Source organism: Lachancea thermotolerans (genome assembly GCF_000142805.1).
Source record: "Lachancea thermotolerans CBS 6340 chromosome A complete sequence".
Classification (NCBI taxonomy): domain Eukaryota; kingdom Fungi; phylum Ascomycota; class Saccharomycetes; order Saccharomycetales; family Saccharomycetaceae; genus Lachancea; species Lachancea thermotolerans.
In genome coordinates this window covers 289,091-312,191 of record NC_013077.1, presented here as the reverse complement: position 1 = coordinate 312,191, position 23,101 = coordinate 289,091, and the positions used below count along the sequence as shown (strand labels likewise).

Here is a 23,101-nt window from a genome sequence, read left to right as displayed (position 1 = left end):
GTGCGCTCGTTGCACTTACAGCTTAACGCTCGCCGCAGGAGCCAGCCTGACGGTCTCTCAAGCGTTCTGCGGTAGCTATATATCAGGTCAGGATTGTGTTTCGACCTGAAACGCTGTCCAGCAGCGCCGGGACCTGGACCTGGAGAAATTTAAGCCTGCTTTCCTCGAACTGAAACGCACAGGGAACCCGTTCCATGAGCTCAGAGCCCGGGCTCGCAGCCCGCCGCCTCTCCTCCTCGGGCAACTCTGCTATATAACGTAGTGCGAGGTCCGCCTTCTGACGGTCCAGGCTGGGTTTGTGGAGCTCCTCGAGCAGCGCCTCAAACAGCTCCTCGCTCCGGGTTTGTGCCGCCACAACAGGGCCCGCAACCGAGTACGCGGGCTCGTCCGCGCCGCTGGACGCGTGCTCCCCCGGTCGCACGCTGCCCGCGCAGACCTCCGGCTCCGCAGGCGTCATCTCCCGGCCGTTGATCGGAAGCCGCACCCAGAACCGCTTGCGCACAAAACCCCCATGCGCCTTCCACCGCCGGCTGCGGAACCGCCAGCTGTAGCACCAGCCCTGGTCGTCCGTGTCGTACCGGTTGCCGTGGTCCATGGACACAAACCACTTGAAACCCTTAAGCGGCGTACCGAGGTCAAACGGATACATCCCACCGCCGGCCTTAATCTCGCCCTTTTCCACCGTGTGCCCGTCCTCCCCCACCAGCTGGAACTGCGGCGGGTCTATCCCACGAATCAGCAGGTTCGGCGAGAACACCGGGTACCCGAGCACCATCGCGCCGCGCTGGTGCTCGACAATAATATCTTGTGTCCCGAATAGCATTTTCCCAGCCTCAGAATTCCTCTCTGGTCCGATAATTCCTTGTTTATAGCTCTTGAGCCCGTTTCAAGGGCCCGCGATGAGCTTCTAATTCTACACAAGATGCTATACGCCTACGTGGCTCCAGAGAAAACCCAGCACGTGATACCAGTCTCGAACACTACCAGCCTTCAACTCACAAAGCCCGCTGCAGCGAGCGCTGGGTTTACCCAAAAACCTCGCCTGCAGGGTCCTCGAAGGTTTTCCGCAATTCCACGCCATTTAGCCAACGTTTAGAAGGATTTTCGGCGTTTTAGGCGTGTATTTTGCCAAAGTCCGTTTAGTGTGTCGTTGCTAGAGCACACCATACATATAATCTGAAAAATTTGGATGAGCTGATGAGGGCGTTTAGAGCACATATCAACAGCGAGTCAAGTTGTGGATAGAATTTCAGGTGAACACACGGGCGGAATCGCAAAGGCTCAACATTAGAAACCGGTTACATTAGATTTTGGACTGGTAATGGAGAGAGTTCATATCAAAACGGAGGAAAGCCGGGCAGGGCTGCCTCCAGCGCACGCACAGGGCGTGCTGGTGGGTGGCGCGATGAACCATGGACAGGTGGGAGCAAACTATGGGGCGCCTGCGGGCGGCGGGATGGGATTCGGCGGTCTCGGGTCACCCGGGACGCTTGGGATGCACGGGGCGTCGGGAACGCCTGGAGCGGCGGAAACCGGCAACTTGCGGGAAGCGGGAGGAGTTTTCCCGCACCTGAGCAAGTACCAGCTCAACAACAGCGGGGGGATGGCGGACTCGTCGCTGCAGGAGTGCCTGTCTCCTTTTTTCCAGCCGTTTGGCGTGGACGTGTCGCACTTCCCGCTTACAAACCCTCCGATTTTCCAGAGCTCGCTAACAAACTTCTCGGACCACCCGCGGCGGCGCCGCATCTCGATCTCGAACGGCCAGATTAGCCAGCTGGGGGATGCCACGCACACCTTCGACGATCTGTACTACACGCAGCCCCCTCCCATGCCCATACGCCATGAGAGGCAGGACGCCCAGCCACACATTGGCGAGAGCAAATCGGTCCCTCCGCAGGGCGCCAAGGCCGCACCGGCTCCAGTGCAGGTCCAGGGCGCTCCCACAGCACAGCATTTCCTTCCGCAGCCTGCTGCTGCGGATGTGGTGCCCGGCCAGCAGCACGGCCAATTGCAGGTGCCACCTCAGCACGCGCAGCACCCACAGCACCCACAACATACCCAGCCCGTGCAGCACGCACAGCAGCCTATGGACGGGCCCCACCAGCATGCTCCGGTCCCTGACGAGCTGTACTCAAAGGATAGTGCTTTCTCCTCCTCCTTCAGCACGCCCACGGACGCATCCCTCCTGGTTCCCGAAAACTCACGTCCGCCCGTACAGGCTTTGCCAAAAGAATACCAGGTTCGTCCCAGAACAACGTACGAAGACGGCCCCGGGACGCCAGAGTGGAAGCGCGCTCGCCTCCTGGAGAGAAACCGGATTGCGGCTTCCAAGTGTCGTCAAAGAAAGAAGATAGCACAGCAGCAGCTTCAAAAAGACGTTTCACAGCTGACACAGGAAAACAGGTTCATGCGTAAGAAACTGGACTACTACGAAAAACTTGTCAATAAGTTCAAGAAATTCACCGAGATACACATGGCGTCATGCGGCGGGTCGGAGCAGCTCAGCGTGATTGAAGATCTGCTCAAAATAGACCATAACATCGACGATAAACAAGGTGGCTCTTCTCAGTCGACCGAGGAGGAAGCGCGGCTATAAGGATGCTGACTTCTCAAAGGACGCTTTTTGTGGGGCACAACCATTTACTCACAAACTCTTCTTGCCGTCTTGTTCATTGTACAATAGAAACTATATTTTCAAGCACCTACACCTACTTCTGGATCCAAGCAGACGGCACTACACAACCCTGTGCGCTCTACTAAGGTCCTAAAATGTTGGCACATTCGATCTTTGTAGCATCCAGAAGAACAACTAATTGGAGGGCTGGTCTCCCATGGGTTAATTCCGCTGTCAGCGGCATTTGGAGCTGAAGTTCTATCTTGGTGTTCGCGATGGCTAGGTTAGAGCACTGATATATATAAACGATTGTAAAAGTGTAGATGTGTTATTGAACGGTAGCGAATGGTATTAGGTAATTAATTTGTGTTTTCGCATTTGCGTTGTTTGTGAGGTTATAGTTTCAAACTTCTGTTCACAACAACCTTAAAGGACCACTGTTATATTTTCGGTCCTTCGGGAAGGTTAGCGCATAATATGGTTTTCTCTAATCCTATTTGTCAGACGGATGATAATCCGGGAAGCCTCGACCTTGCCTTGGTACGTTGCGCATTCTCGTCACCTTGTTCAACCACAACTACCTGACGTATGCACCGACTAACTCCTCCTCAGGCTCTGTCACTCATCAAACAGAGAAACCCTCGCCTATGGCATAAGCTGGCGAGCCAGGGATTTTTCCAAGAAACAGCAGGCGCCTCTGAACTCTTCCCAGCGGAGCGGCATGTCGTGAAGGGTTCAGCGGCTAACAAAGCTGATACCGGAATTGAAAGTATCGGAGAGAGTTTCCTCTACAAGTTTACCACTAATAACATATCCAGTCACATTGAGCGAGCTACGGCATTTTTGGGATGCAATAGACATACATGGAAGTGCTTGTCTTCGCAGATATCTACCTTGGAATCATTCGGATGTGGTTTAGAGGAAAGCGACATTGCAAAATGGGTTTTACCCAACTACAGACTGTTAAAGTGGCTCTATGCAAAGGACCCTCCCCAGTTGCAGAAAAGAGACAGAGCGCTCCGTACAGTGAACTCGTTTCAACTTTTGCTAATATCGCACTACGCATTTTCCGGCGAAAGAAACAAGGTCGTCCATGTTTTGTGTCAAAGCCTCATTTACAGATTCATCAAAGACGAGCTGATTAGCTTCGGTCCTTCTAAGGTTCGGGTGCTAAAGTTGCTTCGGGACTATACTGACTCAAATGTGGTCCAAGTTGCTGATGTTTCCTTGTTTTCGTTGTCTGAAGGCCATTTGAAATTGGTGAAGCTAATCTTGAACATCCGCATTTCATTCCAAGATCACGAAGTTTTGTCGAAAACCCTTCAGTTTTTGCTAAAGCTTTTAGAGAGCCTGGTCGTATGTCTTATCAAGCTGAACAGTAGTCGTTACTCTCCCGCGAGAAAGCCCAGAGCTTATGAGATTATGTATAAGGCTCGATCCAAACTTATGAATTACCAATACGTTACAAAAGTCCTTGAAGCATGTCATTTGCTGTCTCGTAAAGAAGCAACAATAAGACTGAAGATATCGTTCACTTTCGTCTTGAAACTGGTCACTAGCGTCGAATGGTTGAATGCTTTTGATAATTCTGGAGCTGGCCAAAATGAGCTCATGCGGACTCTCAGAGAGCATCGGACTTACATAATTAGTTCGCTTTTGGTCTTAAATGACTCCAGACTGATTTCGAAATTCCTCAAGACCAGGTGGCCCGCACAATAGGTTTGCAAATATTAGAGTTCCTGGAAAAGTATCTATTTAATATACAGAGCTCACGCTATTTAGCGTCGGGCTCACCATTGTATTCACCTCTTCTAATTGGTGCGAACCATGAGTGTTGCATGGCTTCTCTGGCTGTTAGCCTCTCTTGGTGATCGTAACGCAGCAAATTATCAATCAAGTCTATAATGTCGCCATTTCCTGATAGGTGCTTATTTGAGTCATTAACGAATCTGTGCCAAGGTCTTCTGATGTATTGATCTATGTCGTGAAACTCCTGGGGCAAAGTAATCTGATATTTGTTGAGATAGTTCTCAAAGTCATCACTTCCAAGGATGCGAACAATTTTGACTAACTGATCTGTGTTGCTAGTCCCGTGGAAAAAGGGCTCTTTTTTAAAAATCATTGAAGCTAGCATAGTACCAAAGGACCACAAATCCAGAGAGTAGTCATACATTCTGTAATCGACAAGAAGCTCGGGCCCCTTAAAAAACCTGGAAGCGACGCGCACGTTATATTCCATGTTGGGGTGATAGAACTCAGCGAGACCCCAGTCTATAAGTCTCAGTTTCTTCCGCTTATGGTCAATCATGACGTTGTGGGGTTTAACGTCCCTATGCATGATACCCATTGAGTGACAGTAGTCAAGAGCCTTAAGTAGCTCGAACATGTAGAAGCGGACGTCAAGATCAGTAAAAGTTGGATAAAGAGTACGGAAGTCGACGTTGTCGACGTGCTCGAATATAAGGGCGGGAGTTCTAGAGACTTGATCCTTGACTACATCCAATAGCTGAATGATATTTTTGTGGCCGTCGTGGGCAAGCTCGTAAACTTCTGACCTGGTAAATTGCAGCACCTCTTCCTTCTTATTTTCGTAGTAAGCATCCTTATTAAAAGGCTGTGCAGTAGGGGGGTTGGTCTCGTTGGACAAGTTCGTGAGAATGCTAATTTCACGCTTGATCTTTTTTTTTTTCACGGGCTTCAGCATTTTAATCACAATTTTTGATTTAGTTGACAACTGCACGCCCTGAAATACTTCTGAGTATTTTCCCCGCCCAACTTTAGTTTCAATCTCATAGGTTCCGTTATTGGGGACCCAATCTATTACCGTGTTTTCATAATCCCAATAAGCCTGGCCACGCCTGACATTAGCCGTCGTGTAGACCCTCGCTTCACTCCAAGTCCGGCACTTCATGATACTTCGGACAATTAGTCGAAACGTTTAGAAGAGGCGCGAGTGGTGAATGGGCCCTGAAAGTGTCCTCAAATAGCGATAATCGTTTTAATGTCTACGTGCTTTCTAATGTTGAAAAAAATGGTATTCTCATATCGAGAAGCATCACGTGAATCAAATGTGACTCGGCGATGTGCCAAATTTCTACATAAGAAAGACCGTACAGGCCGATGTAGCTATCTTACATGCCTTGTAGACCCTTGACCACCTCTTCATGGACAGACCGGTTCTGCGTAGTGGCCTCTTGGCTGGAATCTCTTAGCTCGCGGTAAATGTCCTTGGTCTTTTCGAAATAAACTACCTCGAGCTGGTTCCGCATCTGGGATTCGACCTCCTCGATAACAGAGCCCAGATTTGAGACGTGCCAGATGCCCGATTGCTCGGGAGAGAGATGGCCTGGGAGCGCAAACGACCGCTCCGTCTGCCTTGTAAGATTGCCAGCGAGAGTCATCTTCTTTTCCGAGTTTAGGTGAAGGATAATGGTCGTGGTAATCCTGTAGCTGACCTGGCTTTGTGTACTTCCCTCCTGTAGCACTTCAAAAACGTGGATAGCGTCCCACGAACTACGACTGTTCTCACCCTTTTTAAGCAAGACCACGCCCGCAAAGTCGTTAGGGGCCCCATCAGCATCTGCATCATCGCCCAAATCCCACAAGTACACTGAAGAGACACCACCTTCGTAGTATAAGTCCCGATAGATATCAAACGAGTCGTTTGCAAGCACCTCCACAGCCCTAATAGCGTCTGATGGAAATGGCGATTCCTCGAGTTCCTGCGCCGACAGTGCGGGAACGTAGTTGTTTGACCATGGGGATCTGTGGGAGTCTATGTCACGGTTGTAGTCGCAGCATAGGAATTCTTTTTGAGACGCGTTTGGGTCTTTTTTTACTTTCAACGGGGTGTCCACGGACGCTAGTAAATCTTCCGCCAGATCGGGGTCCAACTTTATCAATTGATTGAGATTTTGCTCCACCTTCGTAGGATCGAGACGTCTGAGCAAATCCAGGGCAGCCTCGTAAGGTGACATGGCTGTTCAATGTGCTGTTTCCGTATTTTTCTGCTCATAATTAGTGGTTCAAGAGTTATTTTTCTATAAGGGATCAATTTAATCTTCTGAACATCAACCAGTGAAAGCTAGAGAGTTTATGATATCAAAGCTGAGCTAAACATAGAGCAGGTGTGAACGAATTGAGTCGCGCGAAGGCAGGACTCGAGGCTAACATAGTCTATGTATCACCTAATGTGTGTCTCATTCACATTTTATACACAAGGAACACCTTGGTTTCAAGTAATTGAAATGACCACAAGATGTTGTTTACTCAAGTCAGGTTCGACGTAGTTCCGTCCAATTGCTTGTAAAATATGGAAAACCTTTTGGATGCCACGTTGCCGGCTCCTAAAGTTATTTCAAGAAAATTGTATATGCCACCGGGAATAGCGATATTTCGTTACAGTATAGCGCAATTCTTGGGCGTGGTACGAATTTAGGATCTCGGGCTTTTCAGGATAGAAATAGGAGAAGGGTTCATGTTGCTTCTTTTGGTGAAATTGGTTATTGAAGTGTCCTGGTAGCATCTTGCAGGCACGAGCGGTCGCCCTAAAAATTTGGAGTGTTTAACGTTCCTAATATTTAAAAGAATGCCGGAAGAAAGAGCTTACTTCATCAAGTCCACTGGTGTTTGGGACAAAGCGCGGAGACGGCAGCATTTAATCTTATCAGCAAAGCACTTGAAGATGTAACCTACGTGACTAAGAGCATATCAACAGTGCTGCCTTTAGAACCCGACTGGTGACGTTTTGTTGAAATTCCATTGCGGAAAAACCGTATTGGCGTGTCGATTGCTTGGCTCTTCACCCTATTCTTTAAATTTCCGCGTTTCTTAAGTTGTCTCTGGAGCAGCGATTTCTGCAACGCTGCTTTGCTGAAATGTCGATTTTTGTAAACTTGCAGTTAGCGAGGGAGATCAAGTAGCCAGTACCTAGAACCCTTCAGTATTCATCTTTAAGTTGCTTGCACTGCTTAAGCCCGCATTTTCAGCTGCCAAATCACAATCCTTCACCGGCTTTTGTGATGCTGAAGAAAAGGCGGGAGAGCTAAAGTGAAGGTGTTGGTACTGGATAACGTTCCATGCTGAAAAAGCGTAGAAATTCACGCGAGAATCACAAGCTTTGCCTCAAAAGAATGAGCAAACCACTGTTCCGCGAGGATCGAAACTCTTGTGTTTCAATGCAACCTGATGATCCTCAGCGGAACTTACTGTAGTTGTTGTTTGGGTCCTTAGGGCTGTGGCGATTTATAACCCGTAAAAGACGCGTAGGGCCACAAGCTTCCATCATTAGACCGCCCTGGCGAGCCTGATGATCCTGGTGAGCCTAAACAGTTGTAGGTGCATATTCATGTCAGTTTTTGGCTGGCACGTGTACATGACGTTTTGAAGTGTTTATAAGTCAACTTCGGCTTCGTGAGTGGAGGAGTAGATCTCATGAGGTGTTCAATTAGGCCTTTTGAGTGCTTAAAATCTTGGAATCAACGAGAAGTTCTTATTCGACAATTTGGGGGGAGTTGTTTGGATTCTTAGCTTATGCCATCGTCTCTTGGGCAAAAATAAAGTATATCTAATGCAACTTGAAGGCTGTGGGGGGCTTACGTTAACGATAAATATTATACAAATAAAAAAGAGGTGTCATTGAAAAGAACAATCAAAAGCTGACATGGCAAGAGACATTGGAGCTGCTTCAATCATAGATAATGACGCCGCTGTTAGGCGAAGAAGGCGGAAAATAATAAAATCGTGCACCTTCTGTCGACAGCGAAAACTCAAGTGCGACCATAAAAGGCCAAAATGTGGTTCCTGTCTAGCTCGCAAACTCCCTGAGTGCATATACCTGGACACTCTCAACTTGCAACTGACCTCGACTGACCTATACAGTAATAAGCCTAATGTTGCTCTCCTTCGGCGAATACAAGAACTGGAGCTAGAGCTCGATAAGACCTATATGGATGACGCAAGTGAAGGTTCAGAAAAGGGCCTCAGTTCTGAAGCAGGCAGCCGAACTAGCACATCAGGCATAAGCGACACAGTATTGTCCGGCGAGCCCTGTAGAAATGAGGTGTTGAACTTTAATGCCTTGCGTGTCAAAAATGGGAGATTTGTTTACTACGGACCTACATCAATTCGCGCCACCATTAGTGCATCAGGGGAGCGCTTTGTTGCGGAATACAGCAAGTTTTGGGATAGGGTAAAGTCTGACTTGGCTGATTGGAAAACAGCCCATGGTCGATTTCCAACGATGGAACATAATATAATAACAGCCCCACAAACAAGCAATGTTCTAGAATCCATAATTCCCGATTTGCCTTGTTATGAGGTTGTGGGACTGAGAATCAATGAGTTTTTCGATGACCCCCTCCATGATTACTTCAGGTTTCTTGACAAGCAGAAAGTACTAGCTGATTTTGCCCGTTGTTTTGTTCCAGGCTATGCCGCGACGCCCGAAATCGACGGCGTTCCAAAGCAGCAGGTTATAATGATTGTTGCTCCGGAAAACAAAAATTTTTACACTATAGGAGTGATTTTAATGATATTATGCCTGAACCATTATAAGACCGGCATACCTGTGTCTATTGAGCGTTTTATCGTCACTTTGGAGGGGTTTACCATGGCAAGCTCGATGTTTGTGGAAAGAGCGCAACTTTTGCTATTAGTCTACGTGTTCAGGGTTTATAACGGGATGGGCGGCAATGGAAGTTCAAACTTAGTTTCATTGGTGTCGCTTCTGACATCTGCGGCTTTGAGATTAGGCCTTCATAAAGATATCGATATGATGTATGGTGGTCAGGAGCACCTTGTGGGATCCTTGTACTCACTAAAAAACCTTTGGTACTGGACCTTGTTCGCAGATTTGTGTGTTGCTTTTGACATGGGTGTTCTAATGAGCGTGACATCCGCACACTTCGATGATTCTACTCTTCCTACAAGCGAGCGAGGTCGCATTCCACTTTTGAGAAACTTTCTCTTTTTAGGTCGTAAGTGTATGCAGTCATTGCTAAATCCCAACACTGCGCCTGATCTGCACCTAAAAGCCGGTGAACTGATTTCATTCGTTGAGTCCCAATTTCGGCCAATACGATTTTACACTAATATCGCTTTGATATCACAAGTGGACCTCTTTGAAGTTATAATATTATCACCCGCGCTCGCTATGATAACTAATTTCTTTGACTTGATGAGGATTATCGACTCGCAAAGGGATACCCACAAGGAGATGACCGTCTACTTGAAAAACAAGTTTGTTAAATGCATGCTTGTCGCAACCTCGTTAATGGTGAATACTATAATACAGTGCTACAAGCTCGACAAAGAGCGCTTGTCAGCAGCTAAATTTATACAGCTCAAACACCTTACTCCTTGGTTAAATCTATGCGTGCTATTGCTGAACTCGTTTCCTATCCGCGTGCTAACCGAGATGTACGCACTCATGCTTTACAAGATATCTTTATTCGAAAAAGGGCAGAGAATTACGGTGGACAAAGGCCAGTTTAGCAATTTCCCATCTCTTGACGACCTTTCGGTACCGCGAAACTCGTATCTGCACTTCAAAGATTCCTTTGAAGCGTTCTGCTCGACATTTGATGAATTATGGACACCTGAAAACACCGGGATGATCCAGATACTCATGAACTCCCATTACTTTGTTATCATGATGGCATTAGAGCGCGTTAATCGCAAGGTCTTCCAGCTGGCCCTCCAAAGCCGAACCGAGGTTGAGAAAGTTCACAACTGGCCAAAGCTCATTCAGAATAACGTCTCCGACGATGTCATCAAAATGCTAGCTGACGAGGTTTGGAACAACTACAGCACTGGCTTGAGCGGACTGACAGAGATGCCAGCCAGCGATTTTTTAGCCAACCTTGAGATGCCAGATAGATGATCCTGGAAGATCGTCTCCCTAACTCATGACGATCAAGCGTTTTCGCTAGCTTGGTGAGGAGGACAAAATTACGCTTCAAAAAAATGTGACAGTGTTAGCGTTGAAGCATTACACTGGGCGTTTCTTCACAGGCTTTCTGTGTCAGATTTGAGAATAATGAAGTTCGATGTGTAATTTGGATACCACTTGAAAACAAATGTTGAATCACTGAGTGATCTACTGGCCGCCGACTTTTCGGATGATGAGGGGCCTGACTGTTGTTTTCTGTCAAGCTAATATGGCAGATTCGGCACATTGAGACGGCATGACGCAAAATTTCGCGAAAGTGGTTTTACGGAAGCCAAAATAGAAGCGGACGGCATACCGCGGCCCTGCTTTGGTTAATGGGGACTTTTTCAGTTATGGGCAGAATCATGGCTTTTCCAAGCGGATGCCAAGCTATAATGCTCAACGGTGTGCCGAATTTGAAGCGGCTCCTCATTTGCGGCTTGAAAGTTTTTTTATCAAGCTCCAGAAATAGCGCAGAACGCCCGTAAGATGTATCCATCCCTTCTCATTTGCCCGCATCGAGGCAACGCTGTTAGGAGCTTAATTTTGCATAGGTGTTGCTTGATGCAAAACCTTGTGTGATCAACTTTTGGCTTTGGAAGGCCGGCTATTTTTTCAGCGACAGAAAATCCTGATAAATCTATGCAAGCTTTTGAGAAGCGTGCCGCCACAACCATCAACAACGGATAGAGGGATGAGCGAGATCCAAGATTAATGCACACTCGACTTGCACTCCTGAGGCTGACGGCCGCGCAAGCTTGTTTTGCATGGAAATCATCGCCACGTGAAAGCGGGTTGCATTTCAACTATTCTTTTATCTTGCATGACAAAGCGCAAGCTCCATAGAGCGGCCTGCTTTTTCTAATGGTCAAAGCATGTAGCGTGATTGCAGTACTGAGTCTCTTTGGGTACCCTGCTGAACAAAAGCGGCGCAGTCCCCAGCGTGTGTTAACCGCAACCGCTATGTTCCAGATATTTTCATATTCACTTTGAACTCAAAAAAAAAACCGAGGCCTTGGTACATTTTGGCCTGTGCGCTGAAAACTAGGGCTATTGGCTGCCTATCAGAGAGGGCAGAGGCTAAACGTCAACTTCATTTTATCACCAGGAACAACCAAAGGCTTTAAAATCGGAAGACGCCAGTCTCCAAACGGAAAGTCCAACATCCTATTACGAAGAAAAGAATCGGACAAAACAAGAATGCGGGTCCCGCTTGGAACACAAACAAATTTAGATTACTGAGTAGGTAGTGAGTGCCGTGTGTTTGGTATATCCCGCACCTTCGCGCACTCACCCCACGTCATTTTAACTCACCTCGCGCCAATTAACTCATTTCGACTTTATGTTTTTCAACTCCGGAATTTTTCACTTCGAATAAACAAGATCGCAGAGGATGATCAGTTAACGCACCAGGCATCCAAGTATGATGGAAGCTTAAGTTATCCCGTAGAGTTCTGGCTCATTAATTAGATTTGCAAGGCTTTGCCTTTTTCTATGCTCATTCAATGGTTCATCGAGCTGTTTCAGATGGCACGGAATCCCTAGAGGCAAAAAGACCTATAAGAACTACGTCTTCGCTGTTGCTGATTGAGGCGCGGAAGTTCGGGTATATGCTCAGCCGTGCGTGTAGCGCCGCTTTTTTCCAAGACCTCATGAGAGTCCGAAATTTTTTGGTACCAACCCCGAGCTCGGCATGGATAGCGGGCTCGTCACAACTTATTGAGGACAGCAGCAAAAGAGACGGTTTCGTATAGCGGATGCCGCTAGATGTTGTCTTTCCTAGGTCCGGGCATAACCTCAATTGCCTTCGATATCTGCCGGCAGCCACGTCGAACTGTGCGAAAATCGCCGTCGCTGAACACGAGACACTCTCTTTGATAAGGTATATGAAGGCTGGCATGGCGGCGCCCTATCGACATTTCTGAAAGCATTTTGGAAAGCTGAAAGGTTAAGATCCAGAAACCTAGGTAAATTTCTATTATCACTATGTCCGCCCCTAAACCCTCCACCTCTGTCGGCAAGCTGAACACCGGCGCTAGCATTCCACTGGTTGGCCTTGGCACTTACCTCTCTGAAGACGAAACTGGCTACAAGGCCGTTCTCCATGCCATCAAGGTCGGCTATAGGCACATTGACTGCGCAGCGCTATACAAGAACGAGGACTTCGTTGGGCGCGCAATCCGGGACTCTGGCGTGCCTCGTGAAGAGTTGTTTGTGACCACGAAGGTCTGGAACACGCAACACCGTGAACCCGCTAAGGCGCTGGAAGAGTCCCTGTCACGCCTAGGCCTGGACTACGTGGACCTGTTTTTGATGCATTGGCCTCAAGCCCTGCGTACGGAGCGTATTACCGACGGAAACATGATCACCGTTCCTAAGAGGGAAGACGAAAAGCCCGATGTGGACACAGAGTGGAATTACATCAAGACGTGGCATCTGATGCAAGACTTGCCTGCTTCGGGCAAGACCAAGGCAGTTGGTGTCTCCAACTTTTCCGTGAAGCAGCTGGAAAAGCTACTGGCTGATCCAGGCTCCAAGGTTGTCCCAGCGTGCAACCAGGTCGAAGTCCACCCGCTACTCCCACAAATACCCCTTTACGACTTCTGCAAGAAGAAGAACATCATGCTCGCTGCTTATTCCCCTCTGGGATCACAAAAAGCTCCGTTGCTCGATGACCCTGTGATTCTGGAAATTGCAGCCAAACACAAAGCAGACCCAGCGCAGATTATTATCGGATGGGACGTCAAAAGGGGCTACGTAGCTCTGCCCAAGTCTGTCACTCCATCCAGGATTGAGTCCAACCTTCAGATTGTGAACTTGACAGACAGTGAACTTGAAAAGATCAACGAGATTCACAAGAAGGGCGAGAAGAGAGTGGTCGACCCTGAATGGTTCGACTTTGAGGAAGATTAAGTGCGCATAAGTTCATCAAACTAGCATTCTACATAGACGTAAATCGTTAGGTCATAGCACTAGTCTAAAGACATTTTTATTTCAATATCGTTGAAATTCTCGTTTAGATTACCTTATAAAAACAAATTAACTGAGAACCGAACTTCTCAACTCCTTCCTCAGTGCCTACTGCCCTTCTTCACAAAAGCATCCCCAAGCTTCAATGCTATCTTTCCAGCAAGTAGTCAACTTCACGCAGAACACTCTCAGTTCAATGCCACCGGGCTATTTGCCCAAGTGGCTGCTCTTCATCTCCGTTGTCTCGGTGCTTAACTCTATCCAGACCTACATTTCGGGTCTTGAACTCACCCGCAGGGTCTACGAGCGCAAGCCTTCCGAGACTACGAGTTTGAGTGCCAGAACATTCGGCACCTGGACATTCATTAGCTGTGTCATTAGACTCTACGGCGCATTGTTCCTTTACGAGGAGCACATCTACCAACTCGTGTGTATCTCCTACCTTGTTGCCCTGTTCCACTTCGGCAGTGAACTGTTAGTGTTCCGCACCTGCAAACTGGGCAAAGGGTTCATGGGCCCCCTCGTGGTGTCTACTACCTCTCTGTTGTGGATGTACAACCAAAAGGAGTTCTACACTGGTAAGGGCTGGTAAACAACTACAACATGCTCTGCGCACCCTGCCGCGTGTTCATAAATATCTTACAAGCTCTAGTATAAGCGTTACGATTTCAAATATATAGAATTGCAACAAGTATGTTATTAGAGGTGAGGGACAACCTTCTGGGACTAGTGGTCCACACGCGTAGGGTCGTTGAGCTTCAGGACTTCGACTGCAGGCCCTAATAATCTCTGGAACCCACTCTTTCCAAGTGTGGCGACCTTGGTCTTCTTGATTGCTTTCACAGTGGCCTGACGAGGAAGGTCGTTCAGTAGGGCTACTTCTCCGAAGTAGTCGCCCTGTTTCAAATGCGCAATAATACCTTGGCCCTCCTTAGAGACCTCAGCTTCACCATATTCAATAAAGTAAAAGTTTTCACCATTGTCGCCTTCGCGGATAATAACCTGCCCCGGATGATAAAGCTCTGTGTCTAGCGCGTCTGCCAATTTGGCACGATCGTATGTGGACAGTGACTGAAGTACAGGCATTGATTTCAGGAATTCGTCGTAGAGTATTCTCTTCTTGAAAGAACCTCCAAGCAGAATCCGCCTAAAAGTCAGCCTATCCAGAGCCCACAATACACAGTCCGTGTTAGCTACAACTGTAGCGGCTCTGGGGCTGTTGTACATCAACGCTAGCTCGCCAAAGCTGGACCCGGGGCCTGAAGTATTCACTTTTTCGTTCCCAACGTAAAAGTCGACGGTGCCCTTCTCAACGATATAAAAGTAGTCACCCTCGTCGCCTTGTTTGATAATTTCTTGACTTTGCTTAACTGTCTTTTCTTCCAGCGAGTTGATTACTAGTCTCTTAGACTCAGAATCCAACTTGTTGAACAGGAAGTTTCTACCGATAGCCTTTTCTAGACGAGCCAGCTGTTCGCCAGTCTTCTCGTTGAAGTTCTCAGGAGTCCAGTCATCCAGGTTGTCAGGAGTCATCGTTTCGGCGCTCACAGACGTGCGCCTTTGGGCGTTAAAGTTCAGTGGCAAAGGTTGTGGTGCAAGAGTAGATCTTCTAGGTATCTTGGTGGGCTGAGGAGATGGTGATTTTGTGTGATCTGGCGCCATAGGGTCTACGGGCTTCTTGATATCCTTGTCGCTGGACTGATTCACCCTGAAGTTGTTCTTGAAGAGGCCGCCAGCGTCACTATCATTCTGTTGGTCGCCGTCTTGCGAGTTTTCGTGCGTTGCATGCGGATCGTGAGCGTGTGGGTCTTGTTCGGCGAAGGGCGCCTTGAAGAGCACGTCCTGATCATCCGTACCACCTAGACTGCCCAGGCCGCCAATCCTCCCGCCAAGGCTGCCAGACGCGACCACAGAATCATTTCTTGTAGCCGAAGGAAACAGTACGATCCCCTTCGACAGCGCGAGCGACTCTTGGTTCCGCGCAAAGAATCTTTGCTGCTCCAATCTTCGGTTGAAGTAGTTTGCGGCAAATTGAAGCAAGTCCTTGGGCTGGTCTTCGTGGACCTTCCTCTGGAACAAATTAAGCTCCTCCATTTGGTTCGATGACAATGGCATGCTCACTATATCTCCTCTTTGCGCTACGTCAACTCTCTGAAGAGCCGTTGCTGATCAAAAACGTTCCAAGGGGTTCTAAGATTTTAAACTTCACGTACTTTTTGTATCATTATCTACGCGTGCACCTAAAGTTCACCTTCGATCGGACTTTTATCAAATCTATAAAGATCATGGCTTGAGAGGGGCCTTCGAGATCAAGCTGATAGTGCTCTAAATGGCGCTGTAGCCTCTATAAGTAGTTTCGTTTGTGGCGAAAACTCAAGTCTTTTTCGTCAACTTGTCGCACTACCAGGAATTCGATATGCAACAGATATAGTGCAGCTGTAGATAGCTAGCCTTGTTCCTATTTTGCGGCTGTAGTGCTCTCGAACAGCCGTATGTGTGGCCACTCTTTTTTTGCGTTTTCAATCCGGAAAGCTTTTTCAGAACGGTCGAACAACTCGGCTAGTTCATCTGTAGTTAGCTCTGGGTTTCCGCTCCTGGGAAACCCACTTATACTTGACTCATCACTCATCAGAAGCTGCGAGAGTTCGTGCATAAGCTCTTTGTTCGAGTTTGCAGGAGTATGGCCTTGGCTGATGAACGAACTCTCGTTGCCAGCAAGACGTTTGAGGGTACCAAAATTGCCAAGTTGAATTACCATTTTCTCGAGCTTGCGCTTACTTGCTGCTCTTGTTAGGATGACATGCTCCACTGTGTTGTCGCAGCATAGGCGGTACACAATCACGGGCTTGGTCTGTCCGATACGATGCGTGCGGTCCATGGCCTGCAGGTCCACTTGTGGGTTCCAGTCGCTATCGAAAAGTACCACCGTGTCGGCAGCAGTCAAGTTGATACCGAGCCCGCCCGCGCGGGTGGATATGAGAAACGCATCGTAAGAATCGTGTCCGTCGTTGAAACGCTCTATATGTTCCTGCCGCGCTTCGTTGTCCATTGAACCATCAATGCGACATACCCTGATTTCATTCAGTTCGCACCAATCCTCAATTAGGTCCAGCATACTTACAAACTGGGTGAAGATCAGGACTTTGTGTTTCTTCGCGACCAAGGGAGGTACCAGTTGCTGAAGAATTTGCAGCTTGCCCGAGGTCTGAAGCAAGAATTCAAGGGTCAGATGTTCAGGGTCTAGGAATGGAAAGAAGAAAAGCAGTGTAGAGTCCACCACCTGCCGAAGTTGTATCATGGGGTTTTGAAGCCTCTTGTGCAGAAGTGCGCGGTGGATATGCTGATTGTAGAGCTCATTCATCTGTCGTAGTACCTTGGTCTCGGGCTCCTCCCGACCATGTTTTAGCCTCCATTCTAAAAATTCCCGAATGGACTTGTTACTAACACAGCCTATCTGGTCCTGGTTCAAGGTAAAAAAGTTCTTTATTGCCTGCTTGAAGATTGCCTGTTTTAACTTCCCGCCCAGTGCAGCTTTGTAAAACTTCCTCTGAATCGGAGTCAACGGACAGTTAACAATGTACTCTCGCTTCGGTGGAAGACTCTTGGCAAGCACAACTTTCTTCAGTCTTCTCAACAAAAATGGCTTCAAAATGGTGTGCAAATTAGAGATGAGGTTCTTCTCGAGTTCATCGTTTATAAGTCTATTGAGTCCTTGGGATGAGCTTTTCAATTCCAGATCGCTAAAATCAAACCATTTGTGGAATATTTCGAAGTCCGCAAAAATGTCAGGCATTATAAAGTTGAGAAGTGACCAGAGCTCACTTAAGTTATTCTGTAAAGCTGTGCCGGTGATCAAGAGTCGATTTAATGTATTGATACGTTTTAGTTCTCGTATCAACTTGCAATTGATATTCTTGATACGATGACCTTCATCCACAATCAAGAATTTCCATTGGTATGATAGAATTTGCTCTATGTCCCGAATGATCACCTCATAAGAGGTTACAATTACGCCCTCATTTTTGGTTTTCCGGAAAAAGTCCTTCAGAAGTTGCTGGCGCTGACGCTGGCCCTGAGAACTATAATACTTCAAAACTTTAATATCAGGCGCGAATCTAGAAAACTCATTAACCCACGTATCAAGTGTGCTCAATGGAGCTGCGATAAGGAACGGTCCACCGGTATCCATTTCCGTAATAAAGGCAAGGAGAGCTATGCTCTGCAACGTTTTGCCCAGCCCCATCTCATCTGCTAGAATTCCATTCAGCCCATTCTCATAAAGCGTTATGAGCCAGTTGACGCCCTCGAGCTGGTAGGGTTTTAACTGACAGTTCTTTAGCATTGAAGGTTGTTGGTGCAACACTGGTTCCGGTTCTTCACTGTCCGCGACCGGCTCCTTCTTGCTCTTTCTGAAAAAGTCAGTGACTTTTGTGCGCTTTCTGGGAGGCTCTTTCGCCTCTTTCTCCGTCTGCCTTTCCTGCGACCGTGTGAGCAAAGTATCTGCGATAATTCTTGAATAAACCTGACTCTGCTTTACGAACTCCTGCAGCCTGTTGAGTTTCATAGAGACAGTGGTATCGTCGAATTCTTCCTCTGATTTTTCCTCTTCATCCTTCTTCAATTGTGCTTCTTGGCGTTTCGACTCCTGCTCTTGGATCAAGTTATTTAACTCTGTGTCATCTTCTTCGTCCCCAGAACTTAGATCAACGTCTTGGACCCCGAGTTCATTATTTTCACTTAACCATATAGGCGCATCGCCTTTCTCCTCATCGTCGCTAGATTCGCTGGAGACAAGTGTGTCGGGCTCGAGGTTAGATTCCTGTTTTTCTTTATAGTCTACCCGTTGACTCCTACGGCTTGCATTCCGTGTCTTCACCATCGCCAACTATAAGTGTTTGATTATGTTCGAGTAGTAGACACCAAAGCTCCAGTGTATGTTAGCAGTTCTCGAGTATCCAGATGAATTTGTATTATCGCCTTGGCCCTTGACAATAAAACTGAAAGTCAACTAATAGTGGGCCTAAAAAGCTCAATAAAAGTCCAGCTTGAAGCTTTAGTTAGCCCTTGTTATGAAATGGAAATTCAATCGGCAAGGGCTTAACCGCTTCCTTAACACCTCGATCTTTGATCCTTGTTGCATCGTATTCTCTGATTCAAGTTCTTGTATTGAAGTCGGAAAAAACTTTAGTTTGTTGATAGATACCACATACAACTCATAAAAAAGAGGGTACCTATACGCTGCGAAAGCCTTCCGAAGTATTTCGATGAGCGAGCCAGAAGTTCCACAATCTGTGGAGAAAATGCTGCCTCATCTGCAGCAGCAGCAGCAGCAGCAGGAAAACTCCAAAATTGACTATGAACAGGAGGCTGCGAAGCTGGAGGAGAAAGCTATCAGGTTTTTGGCCAAACAAGCGCATCCAGTGATCGTTCCTTCCTTCGCATCATGGTTTCAGTTTTCTGACGTTCATGAAATCGAACGGAGGATTCTGCCCGATTTTTTTGATGATTCTTCAAGGTTTAAAACCGAGAAGGCATACAAGGATGTTAGGAACTTCATGATCAACACTTACAGGCTCTCTCCATATGAGTACCTAACGGTAACTGCTATCAGGAGAAACGTGGCAATGGACGTTGCGTCTATCGTGAGAATTCACAACTTTCTGGAGCAGTGGGGTCTGATAAATTACCAGGTGGACCCAAGATCAAAGCCATCGTTGTTGGGGCCCAGTTTCACTGGGCACTTCCAGGTTGTTTTGGATACTCCACAAGGACTCAAACCGTTTGTTCCCACCCGAGTCATCACCAAGACGCCGCCTGAGTCGCAGGTGACCACAGAGCCCGAAGCAGCTTCCGAGCAACAAACAAACGCTGAGAACGATGCAGCTACAGAACCACAAGGAGATTCTAATTCTGAACCAAGTGTTGAAACTCAAGGAGCCACAGAACCTCAAAGCGCGCACCCAGTACCCGGACTCGAAGAAGCTGAGACCAAGAGCACAACTCCCTCTGGAGCTGCAGTCAACGCTAACGCTCAAAATAAAGCTGAACAGGGTTCGAATGATGACCAAGAGCTTGTAACTGAGGTCAAATCAGAGCCTAAATCCGATATAAAGCTGGAACATAAGTCTGAGGTCAAGCCAGAAATTGAATTTGTGAAGCCAGAAAAGTTCCCTGTAAACTTGTCTTTACGGAAAAACATCTATGATAGCGCACAAAATTTCAACTCTCTGCAAACCGACTCACAACAATCGAAGCAGATTAACAGGGCCTACATATGCCACACATGTGGTAACGATGCTGTTGGCGTTCGTTACCACAATCTGCGGTCGCGAGACACTAACTTGTGTTCTCGCTGTTTTCAGGAGGGCCATTTTAGTGCACATTTCTCATCTTCCGACTTTCTGCGTCTCGAAAACAATGCCCACACCAAGAAGCAGTGGTCAGACCAAGAAGTCCTACTTCTACTAGAGGGCATTGAAATGTACGAGGACCAATGGGATAGAGTTGTGGAACATGTTGGAGGCTCCAAAACCTTAGAGGAATGCGTGGAGAAGTTTCTGACGCTGCCAATAGAAGACAAATATATTGACGAGGTGATCCCTGCCCAACCGCGGAAATCTGGTCAAGGAAATGCTACTCCTGAAGTTACGCAGGCAGTTGACGCCACCGTCGAGGCTTTGTTAAACGGCTTCAATGACAAGGTACTAAAGGGGACACTTCCAGAGAACGCCAAGCACATATCTGAAAAATATTTGCAAGAAGCCCAGCTGGTTGTCCAAGACCTTGTCAAGCTCACGCTGGAGAAGGTTGACCTGAAATTTCAAAAGCTGAATACTCTCGAAGAAACTTTGAATAAAGAAAGGCAGAGGTACACCCAAGAGTCTGACAAGCTTCTCGGTGAAAGGCAGTCCCTAAGCAAACAGGTCACAGAGCTAAATGAAGAGCTAGCTAAACTTAATATTTCTAAAAAGCTGGTCATGCTGTCAGAACAGGCTGATTCTGGTGTAAAGCTTGTCGAGAAGGATGTAGAAAGCCAAAACAAAAACAAGCTAGTGAAGAGTGTTGACGAGTTTGAGAGTGTTTCTCACATCGACCCTCAACAGTATAAGTCATGGTCAATGTCTTGACGGTTGAATGTAAAAGTATTAAAGTCGTTAATTGTGTAAAAGAGACCTACAAAGTTCATACGAAAATCTCATTTAAACAAGTTAGTTCAACATAACGAAATCGGGATAAAGAACCACATGCAGGGCTGGAGTCGGAAGTCTCTCTATTCAATGCACGTACGATGCCAAACATGCTGATTTCACTCGCTCACTTCTGTGATAAGCACGGGCCCAGAATCTTGTTAGGAACGCAGTTTGCCAAAGACGGAGAAGAGCTATTTCTACCGGATTACCCCACAGACACATACTGTGATTCCTGTTCAATCCATTTTCCCGGCAGTGACAAGTCATCTAGGTCAATGCGCAGCACACTCCACTCGATCGACTATGTTTCTACGAACTATCCGTCCGTGCGATATCAGTTGATCTCTTCAGTTATTCGACACATTTTCTCAGAGGAGACTATGACTTACGACGGATCGCCTCTGACCTTCTATGATCAAAGTCGAGGCCTTAACTTGGTAATTGGGTTCAAGCTCCAGGATAATGATGCTAGGGGTGACGAAAGACGATATGGGCTCATTCTGACGATCGACTCCCCAGACCACGCCTCAGCAATGAAATTGCTATCTCGGCACTGGGAGTTTGTGAACTACAGTTTCAATAAAGTAATCCAATACACCAAACAGCAGCGGGAGGACGAGTTGCGGCGGAGACAAATCTCTGAATCGTACGGCGAGTTTACACCCATGGCTGGTAGCTATTTGAGAGGAAATAAGTTAAAGATTCCGCGGAACCTCGCCTACCTAACAAACGATGACTTACTGTTCGTTAGACTGCATAAATGGAACACTTATATGTTAGACGTTTTAAATATGGATGAATAACTAATATACATATAGAGCCAGTTTAGGAAAACTTACGAAATTAATCGTCTAAACGCTCAGCTTGACTTGTTCGTCAGTGATTTTGTCCTGGAATGGAGCCAAAGCCTGTGCCACATCCCCGCCAACAAACTTTTCAACTTGCTGTGGAGCTCTTCCCACAAAAGTGGAGGGCTCCAACAAGGAGTCCAATTCGTCCCAGATAGGCTGGAAAAAGTTGTCCTTCTTGATGCGCTCTATTAGGTCATTGTCACCACCCTCTTCCTTCACAACGGCCGCAGCTTGATGAGAAAGGACTCTGATGGCCTCATGCACCTCCTGCCTTGATGCGCCCTTGCCCACCATAGCCATAATGATGTTTTCAGTGGCCATGAATGGCAGCTCGCTCTTGATTCTTCTTTCGATGACCTTAGGGTAGACTACCAAGCCAGATGAGATGTTCAGCAAGGTAGACAACAAAATGTCAGTGGTGAGGAATGCACTTGGCAATGAAATTCTCCTGATAGCAGAGTCATCAAGAGTTCTTTCGAACCATTGAACAGAGGCAGTTTGGACAGCATCGTTGAAGAGAGAGCCCAAATGTCTGGCAAGAGAACAAACACGCTCGCAACGCATTGGGTTTCTCTTGTAAGCCATGGCTGAAGAACCGATTTGAGACTTCTCGAAAGGCTCCTCAATCTCCTTTAGGTTGGCCAGCAATCTAATATCGGTAGCCATCTTGTGCGCAGTGGCGGCAAAGGAACATAGGGGAGCTAGGACGTCAATATCGATCTTTCTGGAGTAAGTTTGGCCAGTAACAGGGTACACAGTGTCAAAACCAAGCAACTCAGTAACTCTCTTATCAAGAGCTTCAACCTTGTCGTGGTCGCCATGGAAAAGGGCCAGAAAGGATGCTTGAGTACCAGTGGTACCCTTCACACCACGCAAGCCAATGTCGTTTCTAGCTCTGACAAAGTTTCTTAAGTCCCACAGCAACTCTTGAATCCAGAGAGTCACTCTCTTGCCCAGCGTAGTCAATTGAGCAGGTTGGAAGTGGGTCCAGCCCAAAACTGGTAGGTCTTTCCACTGCAGAGCAAATTGAGACAGTCTGTTGATAACGTTCACTAGCTTAGGTATTAAGATGTCGTAAGCGTCTCTCAAGAAGATCAGGTCAGCATTGTCAGTGACAAAGCACGAAGTAGCGCCAAGATGAATGATTCCGGCGGCACTAGGACAAGTCTGGCCAAATGCGTGGACGTGAGCCATAACATCGTGTCTCACAATGGCTTCCTGCTTAGATGCCTCGCCAATTTCAGCGTCAGTGATCTTCAGGTGCTGACGCATCTCTTCGATAGCTTCATCGGTGATTACTGACAAACCCAGCTCTTTTTCTGCAACAGCGAGGTTTAGCCAAAGCTTTCTCCAGGTGGAGAAACGGTTTCTCAAAGAGAAGATTGACGACATCTCCTCTGAAGCATAACGGGAAGACAATGGTGTAGTGTATTTGTCAAATTCGGACATCTTTACGTGACTGATGGTACTTAATTGAATGTAGCCTTAGCACTGAAAGTGTATTAAGTGGAGGTTGTGAATAATTAGAAAGCCTGCATATATATTT

At 47.2% G+C, this 23,101-nt stretch overlaps 13 protein-coding genes across 13 annotated transcripts; 7 read left to right on the top strand and 6 right to left on the bottom strand.

Moving 5' to 3' along the window:
- Positions 1–82: 82 nt before the first annotated feature.
- SPO73 (Spo73p) lies at positions 83–823 on the bottom strand (the record flags this gene model as incomplete). The annotated part of the gene is made up of 1 exon (XM_002551569.1): positions 83–823. The coding sequence occupies one exon, from the start codon at positions 821–823 to the stop codon at positions 83–85; it is 741 nt and encodes a 246-aa protein (XP_002551615.1).
- A 498-nt stretch (positions 824–1,321) lies between these two features.
- Positions 1,322–2,596, top strand: CST6 (Cst6p; the record flags this gene model as incomplete). The annotated part of the gene is made up of 1 exon (XM_002551568.1): positions 1,322–2,596. The coding sequence occupies one exon, from the start codon at positions 1,322–1,324 to the stop codon at positions 2,594–2,596; it is 1,275 nt and encodes a 424-aa protein (XP_002551614.1).
- A 495-nt stretch (positions 2,597–3,091) lies between these two features.
- On the top strand, positions 3,092–4,333 carry MEI4 (Mei4p; the record flags this gene model as incomplete). Its single annotated transcript, XM_002551567.1, has 2 exons — positions 3,092–3,154; positions 3,227–4,333. 2 exons carry the CDS (start codon positions 3,092–3,094, stop codon positions 4,331–4,333), a joined length of 1,170 nt encoding a protein of 389 aa, XP_002551613.1.
- Positions 4,334–4,388: 55 nt separating this feature from the next.
- On the bottom strand, positions 4,389–5,525 carry CKA1 (casein kinase 2 catalytic subunit CKA1; the record flags this gene model as incomplete). The annotated part of the gene is made up of 1 exon (XM_002551566.1): positions 4,389–5,525. One exon carries the CDS (start codon positions 5,523–5,525, stop codon positions 4,389–4,391), a length of 1,137 nt encoding a protein of 378 aa, XP_002551612.1.
- A 220-nt stretch (positions 5,526–5,745) lies between these two features.
- Positions 5,746–6,591, bottom strand: CAP2 (F-actin-capping protein subunit beta; the record flags this gene model as incomplete). The annotated part of the gene is made up of 1 exon (XM_002551565.1): positions 5,746–6,591. One exon carries the CDS (start codon positions 6,589–6,591, stop codon positions 5,746–5,748), a length of 846 nt encoding a protein of 281 aa, XP_002551611.1.
- Positions 6,592–8,276: 1,685 nt separating this feature from the next.
- KLTH0A03498g (Zn(II)2Cys6 transcription factor domain-containing protein) lies at positions 8,277–10,496 on the top strand (the record flags this gene model as incomplete). Its single annotated transcript, XM_002551564.1, has 1 exon — positions 8,277–10,496. One exon carries the CDS (start codon positions 8,277–8,279, stop codon positions 10,494–10,496), a length of 2,220 nt encoding a protein of 739 aa, XP_002551610.1.
- Positions 10,497–12,530: 2,034 nt separating this feature from the next.
- Positions 12,531–13,457, top strand: KLTH0A03476g (KLTH0A03476p; the record flags this gene model as incomplete). The annotated part of the gene is made up of 1 exon (XM_002551563.1): positions 12,531–13,457. One exon carries the CDS (start codon positions 12,531–12,533, stop codon positions 13,455–13,457), a length of 927 nt encoding a protein of 308 aa, XP_002551609.1.
- Positions 13,458–13,659: 202 nt separating this feature from the next.
- ERG28 (Erg28p) lies at positions 13,660–14,106 on the top strand (the record flags this gene model as incomplete). Its single annotated transcript, XM_002551562.1, has 1 exon — positions 13,660–14,106. The coding sequence occupies one exon, from the start codon at positions 13,660–13,662 to the stop codon at positions 14,104–14,106; it is 447 nt and encodes a 148-aa protein (XP_002551608.1).
- A 134-nt stretch (positions 14,107–14,240) lies between these two features.
- On the bottom strand, positions 14,241–15,629 carry BCY1 (cAMP-dependent protein kinase regulatory subunit BCY1; the record flags this gene model as incomplete). Its single annotated transcript, XM_002551561.1, has 1 exon — positions 14,241–15,629. The coding sequence occupies one exon, from the start codon at positions 15,627–15,629 to the stop codon at positions 14,241–14,243; it is 1,389 nt and encodes a 462-aa protein (XP_002551607.1).
- A 343-nt stretch (positions 15,630–15,972) lies between these two features.
- Positions 15,973–18,393, bottom strand: IRC5 (putative ATPase; the record flags this gene model as incomplete). Its single annotated transcript, XM_002551560.1, has 1 exon — positions 15,973–18,393. The coding sequence occupies one exon, from the start codon at positions 18,391–18,393 to the stop codon at positions 15,973–15,975; it is 2,421 nt and encodes an 806-aa protein (XP_002551606.1).
- A 385-nt stretch (positions 18,394–18,778) lies between these two features.
- RSC8 (Rsc8p) lies at positions 18,779–20,641 on the top strand (the record flags this gene model as incomplete). Its single annotated transcript, XM_002551559.1, has 1 exon — positions 18,779–20,641. The coding sequence occupies one exon, from the start codon at positions 18,779–18,781 to the stop codon at positions 20,639–20,641; it is 1,863 nt and encodes a 620-aa protein (XP_002551605.1).
- A 161-nt stretch (positions 20,642–20,802) lies between these two features.
- On the top strand, positions 20,803–21,507 carry LST7 (Lst7p; the record flags this gene model as incomplete). Its single annotated transcript, XM_002551558.1, has 1 exon — positions 20,803–21,507. The coding sequence occupies one exon, from the start codon at positions 20,803–20,805 to the stop codon at positions 21,505–21,507; it is 705 nt and encodes a 234-aa protein (XP_002551604.1).
- Positions 21,508–21,555: 48 nt separating this feature from the next.
- ADE13 (adenylosuccinase ADE13) lies at positions 21,556–23,004 on the bottom strand (the record flags this gene model as incomplete). The annotated part of the gene is made up of 1 exon (XM_002551557.1): positions 21,556–23,004. One exon carries the CDS (start codon positions 23,002–23,004, stop codon positions 21,556–21,558), a length of 1,449 nt encoding a protein of 482 aa, XP_002551603.1.
- Positions 23,005–23,101: the final 97 nt, after the last annotated feature.